The 11922-nt window shown below is 47.6% G+C and overlaps 1 protein-coding gene across 4 annotated transcripts in view; it reads right to left on the bottom strand.

Annotated features, from left to right (window-relative positions):
- Positions 1-1179: 1179 nt before the first annotated feature.
- Atg5 (autophagy related 5) overlaps positions 1180-11922 on the bottom strand; it is a 90992-nt gene continuing 80249 nt past the window's right edge. For all 4 annotated transcript variants that reach the window (NM_001399021.1, NM_001399020.1, NM_001014250.2 and 1 more), the window contains one exon: positions 1180-2523. In NM_001399021.1, the coding sequence (NP_001385950.1) occupies positions 2387-2523 (137 nt within the window). In that variant the 3' untranslated portion in view covers positions 1180-2386. The remainder of the gene's footprint in view (positions 2524-11922) is intronic.

Here is an 11922-nt window from a genome sequence, read left to right as displayed (position 1 = left end):
TCACAGTGTGGCTAGGGGACACTTCTCCCTCACAGCTAGGAACATACTGTGTATCCGTATCACTGGGGCGGGCTTCCCACAGGTTACTAGGCTATCTACAGTCGGAGGAAGGTCATGAAAGTTCCCAGCAGCCAATGATGGATGGTAAGCGGTGACTTAGGCTTGAAATTCCTTCCTGTCAGGAAGGCCAAGACATTACTGTTGTTTCTGGTCCTCAGGGTGTGAAGACCTGTAACCTGTTCGCCGTTTTCCTTCATCCCTCATCTTCTCTGTAGTCTGAGGGTGAGGGAAGCCTGATCTTGCTCTGTACAGAGTTCGCTTCCAACATTTAGGAATGAAGGCAAATGTATTTACCGGGCTTTTAGTAAGACATAAAACTTAAATGTTCAAATGAAAATTAGGTATTTTAGCTAGTACTAATTCCTGGTTTTATTCTTTCTTGGGTCACTGGGCCCTTAGCTTACCAGGTTTCAGGGGCTCCTGTCAGCAAGAACTAGGAAGGCTGGTCAGTGGTGGCTTGGGGGTCAGAAGCTCTAGTGCCCCTTACCCCAGTGTCACCTGTAAAGTTGCCATGGTTACCCTTCTGACCACACCTCACAGGTACTCCCTGGCATTCACAGTCCTTCAGAGATCTCTCCTCGGTTTGTCAAAGCTCCAGAGGGGAAAATCCCCACCCACACTGAGCAGACGGACAGCACTCATAATTGGAACACTCATATTTAGACCAATGTCGTGCAAATTACAAGTCGGTGAGCTTTCCTTCTGTAACTAATATCAGCATCTTCCCCACTGTCACTGAAAAAGCACGTCTGTTCTCTCAGCCAATGTTTTCCTGCTTGTTTCCACTTCTCTGTGGTTGGAACTCAGTGTTATTTATTTTATTATTATGCTTACAACTTCCCTCCTGGGGTAGCTGTTCTTTGGCCAACTTTATCTCATTTTCGTAGAAAAAAAAATATGCTGAGAAATCAGTGAAGACCATAAGCTGGGGAGGGTAAGAGAGAGGGGTCAGGTGGAGAGGGCAGGGGGAGGGCAAGGGGAGAGGGCAGAAGGCAGGGGGAGAGGGTGGGGGAGAGGGTAGGGGGAGGGCAGGGGCAGTGGAAAGGATAGGGGAGAGGAGAGGAGGAGGAGAAAGGAGGCAAGGAGCACTATCAGGATCTCACTCGAGCCACCACATAATTTTTATAAGAAAACATTCACCTTTATTTTTAAATCTAAAACCATTATTTTATGATATCATCTTTTAGCATACTCAGGTGGGTTGACATTCAATATGGACAGCAAGCTAGCTCACAGTCAATGGCAGGAGTCTCCAAGCAGCCATCGGGAGAGTGCAGCGAACTTCCCTTACTGTGGCAGGAGTTCCAGTCACTTCTGGATGTTTTTTTGGTAATGATAAGGAAAAGCTACTGCAGTCTAGAGACAGGCCACCTTCAGGCTTTAAAGACTGGCTGCCAGGGGCCACAGTGACACAGTAATCCAGGAGCCAAAAAGGAAAAAGGAAAATCAGACACTGGGAAGGAACCGGAGCTTCGAAATACTGAGTTTCTGTAGACAGATACTTGGCATACTATGATTTGACAGGTGTACAGCGGCCAACAGGACAGCAGAGACAGAGTATTATTGATACTTTAGTATCTAGAAGACAGATTTTCAAGTCACAGTAATGAATCCTGTGAGAGCTCCTGAGACGAGTTCCCCTATGCCCTGCACCCTTGCTACACCAGTGAGCACTGGAAACAGAGTAGAAAGAGGCTTACTGTGTGAGATTCAGGAGGTCCCTGAAAAGTGACAGACTGTATGTTATTAAATGACAAACGTAGTTAGAGGCTTTATTTAAAAATCTCTCACTGTTCATTATCAAAGTTACAAGATTGTTTGCATACCAATAGACTGACTGTAAACAGGAAATTCTCATTAAGGAAAGACGGGTTTACTGTAATTTGATCTTTTACAAAAAAATTACTGCAAGTTATTAATAACAGAATTTCTCTTTTACTTTCTTAAGTCTAATTCTATTGAAAATTCAACCAGTGTTTCCACTCTCCAGCCGAAGGTCCGACCACCGTCACCTTAGGAAACACCCCCTGATTTGTTAATCAGACACGAACTGGCACATTTCCAATGTTTTCACTGAGCAAAAGCGTGCGCACTGCAGTTCCCGAGAAGAGAGGCTGCGTGGTCCTGCCTGTCAGCGAGGTTTACTGACGCAGCGGTGGAGCACACTCAGCCCTGCCGGTGCCCTATCTCCCATGGAATCTTCTGCCGCCTTGGCTTGCAGCAGCCCGGGGTTCTGTTGCCTCCACTGAGCCTGACGGGAAGCAAGGGTGTCATGCTTCGGTGTCCTGACTGCGGGTGGTTCCATCCAGTGAGCAGGACACGGCCTTCAGTCTGTTGGCTGGGGCACAATGCTGATGTGAAGGAAGTTGTCTGGATAGCTCAGATGCTCGCTCAGCCACTGCAGCGGGGTTTCCAGCAAGGGCTCGATCCCGTGAATCATCACCTGGCTCTTCTTCTCTCCGTCTGTTCCAAGACAGAAACCCAACAGTAATCAATAGAAAAGCAAACCTCAGAGAAAAGGATGCATCGCCTTTTCAGATTCCTTACTGAATTAAGTAAGATTTCAGACTTGTTTTTATCCCCTCAACAGGAAACGAAGACAAGGAGAAAGTTTAAATGTTGCAAAATGTCTCATCCTAAACAGAAACCTGAGGGTTGCAGTGAATTCTGATAAAAATTCTGTTGCTCTGCGAAAGTGTTTGTTCTTTCTTAATTACTGTGCTTGCCTGAGATTGACGTTAGTGAAACCATCTTGGAGAAAACAGCAGGGTGAATCCACTGACCAAAATACTCTAGGCACATAGTTAAAAACCACCACAGGAGGCTGTTAAAAATGGGACCTCTGCGGAAGGCCACACAACACACCCTCAAATACAGCAGCAACGATCCCGCATCCCACCAGGGCTTGAGACTGTTAGCAGCTGGGGCTCTGCTGGTCTCTGGATGTGCTCACCTATTTCCCAGAGTGTTGCAAGTAATAAAGAGAAGCACAGTCAGAGCTGTGATCTGAGAGAACCAATAATTTGACCTGAAGATTCTATATTGAGTCACAAAGCCTGACCGGTGTTTGCTAATATTTGCTTGCTAATTAAGAGAGGACTATAGGGCCTGCTGCGGGACTCAGTATAGAAAAGCTCTTGCTGGAAACCAGATGGTCTTGAGTTGGATCCCTTACACCCACACGGCAGGAGAGAACCTAGGCCCCCAAGTCGTCTTCTGACCTTCACATTCATACCAAGAAATGTGGGCAACCACCTCTCCACTGAAATGAATTCAAATGCTACAAACAGTTAAAGGACACTGCAATTAATGTCTTTAAATCCCAATTTTAGTAACAAAACCCCACTGTAAAGAGCACCCCTCCAAAACAACCTCTCCGAACCAAACCAGAATTATAAAGGAAAACAACGAACTGTTTGCTGCCCTATGGTACAACTCCTTAACAGTGCCCTCAAAATACAACAGTGACTCAGCATCCTGGGGACGAGTGACAAAGACTGCCAGACGCTCTGCTGGACAGGAGCACTGCAGCTGCGGCTACCGTTTCTGTTCTACTTCCCACTGTGTAAGGTCTGGGAGGGCCTGGCTGGTCAGCCCCACTGTGTAAGGTCTGGGAGGGCCTGGCTGGTCAGCCCCACTGTGTAAGGTCTGGGAGGGCCTGGCTGGTCAGCCCCACTGTGTAAGGCCTAGGAGGGCCTGGCTGGTCAGCCCCACTGTGTAAGGTCTGGGAGGGCCTGGCTGGTCAGCCCCACTGTGTAAGGCCTAGGAGGGCCTGGCTGGTCAGCCCCACTGTTTAAGGTCTGGGAGGGCCTGGCTGGTCAGCCCCACTGTGTAAGGCCTAGGAGGGCCTGGCTGGTCAGCCCCACTGTGTAAGGTCTGGGAGGGCCTGGCTGGTCAGCCCCACTGTGTAAGGCCTAGGAGGGCCTGGCTGGTCAGCCCCACTGTGTAAGGTCTGGCACATGAAAGCAGAGGCCTTAAAGAAACATTCATCCTTCCCACAGAGGCAGAAGGGTGGGTAAGCAACAGAAGATAGGGAGACACTATAGTCAAAAGAGAACTTGTAAATTAAAATCCTGATAAGCATGCTATCAGTTACCGTTTTTTGAACATGACCAAACCAAGCTTCCCCTTATCCTTGTCACAGTGCAGCATTAACTTTGGGGGCAAAGCACACTCTTGGGACCCTGGAACCTAAAAATTGCCTCTCTTGCTTTCCTTTCCCTAGGCCATCTTAAAAACAACCCCCCCCCCCAAAAAAAAACCCCTACTTCTCTTCCTTAGGTAATGTCCGTGTGCCTGCATCTGAATTTGTATGTGTAGTGAGGGTCCAGAGGCCAGACGAGGATGTCGGACCTTCTGGACCTGGAGTTGCAGGCAACTGTGAGCTGCCCAACACGGGGGCTGGGATGTGACCTGGGTCCTCCTAAATGAGCAGCACACACTTAAAGGCTGGGCCACCTCTTCAGTCCTTAGCCAGCTTTGCCGCATCTGTGCAGACGTTCATTTGACGCAGCTGAACTCAGAGCGCTAATACAGTAACTCAGTGGGCGGCTTCGGAATACTGGTGAGAAGCGTCTCCACAGAGCACAGAGCACTGCACCCAGGCTTTGGGAAGACTGAAGAACTGGCGTTAAGACAGGTGAGCACAGGCTGTCTGCAACGATTCACCTTTCTAAAGTCTATACTGCCAAGGTTTTACTGTATGAAATCTTTCTTAGAATATCTGAAAACATTTCCAGTATGGTTCTTTTAATAGTCTTATATATTTCTTTGAGTTATTTTAATATTCTCAGAATTTCCTCCTACTGAGAAGTGAGTCAAAAGCTGAAAGCGTGGTAAGAGTAAAAGTTCCTTTTGTGTACAGGTTCTCAAGCCAGCCGCTGCTTTCTGAGAGTAAAAACTAACAGGTCACTGCTCATCCTCAGCAGGTTCCTGAAGCAACATCGAACACCAGAGTGAACTCACTCGAGTGTGCCCGTCCACTGCTGCACACGTGCTCGACAAGGCAGCCAGCCAATCCCGTTCGAGCAGCTGGAGTTTGAGTCCCTCGTGCAAGCCAGAGAGCATCAGACTCCTTGTAGCTGCATCAAACTTGCCGAGTCGGGCGACTGTGCACTGGGCAGGCGAGTTCTGATTCTCCAGCTGCAATGGGTGACTCTTTAACGCTTGCATGAATTTGTTCTGAACTTGGACTCCTAAGTTGGATGGGCTGGGCCACACGTCTCTTCAGAACTACTGAAGAAGAGCTAAGGCCTGGCTGGCATGCTGGCTCGAGTCTGAAATCGGAGCACCTGGGGCAGAGTCCAGAGAGCAGTTCTTACAGTATCTGAAGGCATCCCGCATTGAATATTCTTACTCTTAAGACTACGACCCCATCTCCAAGACAGGAAAAGAAAGGCAGGAGAAGACAGCGGTGGGAAACGCTGTCACAGCACGCACCTGACCCACACTCCACCAGTGTTTCTCCTTTGCTTTGCCTTCTGGCTTCTCTCTAAGAGTAACTGTGAACAGAGGACTTGGGACGGGGCGGGATTCCCTGGGACTGTAACCAAAGCCCCTGTTGTTCACGGAGGTCCTAGCAGCTAGCATGGCGCTGGCACACTGGGATTATGCGATGGCCACCCCTGCCATTAGGCGGTGTACAACTGTGGAGCTGCTGGAGCGAGTGAGGTGAAGGTGAAAGTTCAGGGGAGTCCAGATGGACACTAAGTGCACACGCTCTCACCTTATTTTGGGCTTCCGTACACAACAACAAGGCACCGCTGGGTATTTGGCAATTACACTAACAAAGGGAGGACCAGTGAATTAAGTCATATTTTCCTCTAACAACAGAAAGGAAGCCCAACGAGCTTGCCAGTCAACACGTTTGACAGCCAGGCCTGTTTCTCAGTGAGACTGGAGGCTTCATACTTGAAGTCTTGACTGAGGACTGCACTGCACACCTCTCCCACCTGGGATTTGGCCTTTTGTTGTCAGGCGACTAAACCAGGGCTTGTGAGGCAAGCACTACCCCAGCCCCACTGGAGTTTCTAAACAGCTTGTGGCGGTGCTTGGCCACTGCCCTCTGGGACTGTCTGTGACTACAAGACTGGGCCCATTAGCACAGAGCTGGGGAGGGGCTCCAGGGCGTGCCCCTCCCTGAGGAGCTTTAGACGTGGTAGACGACTTCTCACAGCCATCCCACTGGCCCATCAAGCTAGCCCATCTGAGATGAGCCGAAGGCAGCTGTCTCCCCAGGGAAAGCTCACCCAGTAGAAGCTGTAAACTAAGCAAGCACTGAAGGCCATAATCAAGAGAAGCAGCTGTGACCACTCACGTCTCACTTTTTCAGGGAACTCTGATTCTGCCCTAACTTTCCATTTGTGATGTGAATTTTCTAAAAAATGTATTTTACTGAACTATGGTATAGTTAGCAAAATTTAAAAATGAAATTGAAGTATTAGGTTTACAGTCAAATTTATCGACAAGCCCAATGTTCCCGTGCCCAGCCTGGAGCTTGGTCCAGTTCAGTCTCAGGCTGAAGTGCTTTTAGACCAAACACAACCATTCATGAAGGCCAATCATTTCCCACAGTTCTGAGGCCAAGCTGAAGCTGGAGATACCAGCAGGTGGTGGGCAAGAGAGAAGGCAGCAGCCAGTCACAGCCACAGCCCTTTCAAAGGCTCTGACCCCAACAATGCCGCAGGGTGAACCTTCCAGGTCAGGGTTCTGGGACTGTCACACACGGGAAGGGTTCACCTGTGGCACTGCGGTTCCATGCTCCAACCTCCTTCATGTATGAAGGTTGAGGCTCCCGGTTCTGAAAAGGACACATGCAGTATTATGCCTTTCCTCAGTGAAAGCCAGTGTACTTTACAGTGAGCAGTGTCAGTGTGGCTGTACTTCAGGGAAAATACATTCACGGTCTGGAAAGAACACCCCAAGGCTCAGGACCAGTTCTGTTCTTGTAACAGGGGCCTGGGTTTGGTCCCAACATGGTGTACATATTACCCTCCACCTCCCAAATACATGCACACATTAAGAACAAAAATGAACACTGTGTGTGTGTGTGTGTGTGTGTGTGTGCGCGCGCGTGTGTGTATGCACAATGTTTTGGCTATGTGACAATGGTAAAAGTACACAGAAACAAATGAAAAGGGGAAAATCCTATTGGCTGAGTTACTAATGAAAAGTACAGGCACACTGATGTATACATGTATAAATGCACACAACGGTATAATCAGACATTGAGGAGAGCGGCCAGTCATGCAGACAGTGCTACAGCAGACACACTAGGAGTTCAGACCCTTGAATTGCCTCCCTGGGAGTGGATGACCAACCTTATTCCTTATATATATCTAGAGACTTCCTTATATAGGAAGTAAAGGTGTCACATAGGTCAGAGTTCACAATCTGATCCACCGCCAGCAGCAGGAAGAAGGTTAACAGAAGACAAACCCACAGGCTGGTCAGTCCCTCTGCAGTGACGTCTATTCTCAGACGTGTACTAGGACCACTCTGCCCTCACAGCCTTTCTTCGATTGTCCTGAGGAGGCCGGGTTGGTATGCAGTGAAACCGTGTATTCCAAGGCCACCTTCTCCATGACTTGAGGGTCCCAGGCTGCAAACCTCTGCTCTACAAAGTCCTGGCAGACCTCCCAGGTCTAGTGAGGACCCCACTCTTTCACTCTGCATCAGCAAAGCTTTCCTTCAGATGTCAGCCATTAATATTTACTAGCTTTGAGTCCTTATCTTGAGAGAGTGAATAAAGCTCATCTCTAGAGCCGCTTGAAGACTAGAAGGCTGACCTTAAGCAGCGAGCCCAGCTGAAGCGGCAGGAAAGCCTGGGCATGGCGGGCACCAGCGAAGTGGGCTCCTTTCTCCAACCTTCCTCGGTGTGGAAAATGTCAGAGAGAAAACCGTCTGGGCTGTAGCTCATGCGCTAGAGAGGGCGCTAATGTGTACAACGACTCAGATGTGGTCTCCAGCACTGCCCGCGCTGGCCAAAGTGGCACTCTCTCAGAATCCTACCAGTTCAGAGTCAGAAACAAAGGAACCAGAGTTCAAGGCCACACAGCACATTCCAGGCCGGGCAGGGCTACACAAGACCAGGAGGGTGGGGGGGGGAGTCAGTATGAGAGCAGGGTGAGAAAAGGGTCAGGAGAAGGGGAGGAACATGCTCTCAAGAATGGTAAGAAGTTATCCACCAATAGATATAAAATAATATGGACTTAATTATGTGATTGACAACCAAGAGGTTATAAGAACTTAGCCTCTAATTATTCAGTGGCACTTTCCAAAGGGGGGGGGGGCACAAAACCCCAGACTCAGTAATATATAAATTAACTGACATTCAAAAAAAAAATTCAAAAGCCATAAAATATATTCAACATAGAAATCCAGTGAAACACCTCACCGAAAAGTCAAGGGAGCCCTGACATGTTATGGTTATATTGTTTAAAAGACTTTAAGATTCTTTTTAAAGAAGATTTAAAAACAAACAAACAAACAAACACCAGGGAAAGTGGTGGTCCATCCCTTTAAACCCAGTAGTCAGATCTATGAGTCCAAGGCCAGCTTGGTCTACAGAGCGACATAGAAAGCCTGTCTCAAAAACCAAACATAGGGGTTAGGGATTTAGCTCAGTGGTAGAGCGCTTGCCTAGCAAGCATAAGGCCCTGGGTTCCGTCCCCAGCTCCAAAAAAAAAAAAAAAAAAGAAAAGAAAAAAAAACCAAACAGCACCTCCACCCCCCACCCCGCAAAAAAACCCAAACCAAACCAAAATAGATAAACAACAAAACACCCCCCCCCAATCCAAACAAACAACAAAACCCCACTTAAACAGAGACGGCAAAGCAGGAACAATGTTGCTCTTTTACACTGCTCTACTCTTCACAGCTTCCTGAGCGCTCACACCACACCGCACCGTGATCACTGGCCCACTGGAGACAGAACTCTGGGTCCAGGCAGCTGCAACCAGAGGCATAGCAGGGTCTTCAGAACAGGCTGCCTGGGCGGCTTCTAGGGACATCCTGCAGTTCCTTTCTGACTGACCGATGCAACTGGCGTGTTAGTTTAAAACGGATGCTAAAGGAAGGGATCAAAAGGAACACAGCCTTTACTGAGAAGTTTTCATTGGCTTAATCTCTTTGGAGGGTCACACCTCTGAGTACGGAGGAACAGAAAGCTTAGTCCAAGTGGACTGACATCCACTTTAACTATGTAGCTTCAGGGTTACTTTATGATTCAAGAACAAATTTTTGTAAAAATAATAATTTTAAGAAAGTTTTAAGACCAATAAGGAGACAAGCTTCTTGATTACTACTGACTAGTCTGAACAATTTTTCTCTTATCTGACAGATTCCTCAGATCTGCTCATGAACAAAATGTGGCCTGAAGCCAGCGACATGAGACAGCACAGGCTGAAATCTGAAGCGCATACATCATGCTCTGACTCGGCCTCGGTGGCAATAGTCAGTGAGGTCAGGTCAGGGGGGTTAAAGCAAGCCAGGATATGGCCAAAGGAATACATCAAACACCGATCTTAAAGGGCAATTAATCTTATGCAGAACTGCTTCCTGGGGAGTGAGGTCTTCATCTTGAGAGCACACTACATGGGGCGGTAGTAGAGATGAGTACGCCTGAGCTCGGAGCTTTCATCCGGGATCACAAACAGAAGGAGAGTGCTGTTTATCAGAGAGCCTCGAGCCTTTACCACTCCACTCCATTAACATCTTCCCGGGCTACGCTCACTCTGCAGTTAAAAGGAGCATTCACAGTCCCTGTGTTCCTTTCCATGTGGAAATATATAGTATATACAGTATTTGATTTTTAAAATACTTTCCATGTATTTCTATTATATGCAGTATTCGATTTCTAAAATGCTTTCCGAGCCTTGGCTCTACATCTTATCAGCAACCTCTAAGCACATGCATTCTCCTCGCTTTTGCTTACAGCCTTGTACTTCTTAGTGAGAAGGACATAAACCAACATTTAAAGTTAAAACCTTTTCATAATAGAGACGTCAGTTAGTGACTGTTTAGACTATTTAAACTGATTAAGAGCCTCATGGCCACCATTTAAAGTAAGGTAAAAGGTAAACAGAAAGCCTTGTTCACTTAAAAAAAATGGATACAATTAAAAGACTAGAGATTTCAAAGTATTTTCTTTAAAAACTACTGCTGTTTGTGCACCGCGGCACATGGACAGCAGGCAGAGAGGGTAAGTTTGGATGAGTTCTTCCCGCTTTGGGTTCTGACCTCACGCCACCAGGCATGGTTACTGCTAAGGACACTACCGCTATGCTTGCACAGAGCTCACAGTTGGCAGTCCGTCCACGTGACTGTCACCATGTGTCAAGGCTGAGGGACAGAGAGCTCAGAACACAGAACTGTGTGTGCACATGTAAGTTCACTTTCTGGCCCGGCAGCGGGGAAGTCTGCACAAACCCAGGCTTTCAGTTTTCACTGGAGAAAAAGAAGTGATCATGCAAGGGAAATCAGAGGCATCCTTTGCTGGATCCAGCATCACATCACCTTCATTAGTGCAGAAAAAAAATAATGAATGGAGTTCTCTGACTTTAGAAAAGGCCTGTATCAGTGGATGTAGATCTGAAGAGATTCTGGACTATCAGGATTAGTCAGCCTGTGCGATGGACAAAGTGTGGGGATGGAGAGAGAACAATCAGGACTCATTTACACTCACAGTGAGTGATAACTTAATAAACTACAATTACCAAGTTGAGTTGAACCTTATCAAGGATTATAGTAGATCTTCGCTCCCAAAGGGCCAACATCTAAAATGCTTTTAGACTTCCCACTGTAGACAGCGTTTCGTTCACAAAATGTAAATACAATCAAGAATGGAGGACAACAAACACCAGGCTGGGAAGAAACTAAAAAGGAGGGCTCCCTCCCACGACAGGGCAACCCACTGCTCTGTGGATCACTATGGCAGTCTTCCTCTGCCAACGGCAAGCGCCCCCTTAGTGCCTACAGCATCTTAACCTACTTCCGTCCCCCTGTGCTCCAGTGAGTTATATGATGATACACAAGCCTGCTACAAGGAGAGCATGAAGTGACGGTGGGGACGCTGCCATCAAACATGCTTCTCTCTCCTCCTGCGATCACACTTCTGGCATGTTTAAAGCTGGCCAGAAGCTAGTCTCTAAAAGTCAATCAGTGGCATGGAAGTCTTGTCGTAAGTGAAGGTATAACTGGCCTTTATAAGTTTCCTGTAAAACTTTGTGTATAAAAATATATTAACAGGGGGTTGGGGATTTGGCTCAGAGGTAGAGTGCTTGCCTAGCAACCGCAAGGCCCTGGGTTCGGTCCCCAGCTCCGAAAAAAAAGAACCAAAAAAAAAAAATATTAACAAACCTAGACAAAAGAAATGCCAGTCTAACTGAAAACCTTAGAAACGAACAAGACAGTGAGGTCTCACATTCTACAGACTACAACAGGAAAGTAACTTATTGCATAAACTCAGACACCTAGATCCACTGAAATTCCCAATGACTGTCTAACTTGAATGTCAGAGGCAGAGACAGAGACTCTAGTTCACAGTCAGTGATGAGAAAGTGACTAGAGTTATAAAGTCATTACCTCATTCTTCCACACTGTGTGAGACAGGGGTGGGGGAGTGGGGACAGGGGCGGGGCCTGCAGTTGTGACTGATGATTGCTCACTGCTGTGGGAACAGTGGCCCAGCGACCACTGTGACGACTGCAGTGAGAACTCACATTGTCACACCGGCAACAGGGAGCTTTAATCCTGTCCACCACCTGTAGGACCTGCCTCGGGGGTTTTGTTCCCACCCCAGCTGCTGTGTGTGAAATCAACACTCCATATGGAGAATTACTGTACAGAAACCATCTAGAGCAA

This window comes from Rattus norvegicus, chromosome 20, assembly GCF_036323735.1.
Source record: "Rattus norvegicus strain BN/NHsdMcwi chromosome 20, GRCr8, whole genome shotgun sequence".
NCBI classification, from domain to species: Eukaryota; Metazoa; Chordata; class Mammalia; order Rodentia; family Muridae; genus Rattus; species Rattus norvegicus.
The sequence above is the reverse complement of the archived record's forward strand: the minus strand, read 5'-3'. Positions and strand labels throughout refer to the sequence as shown.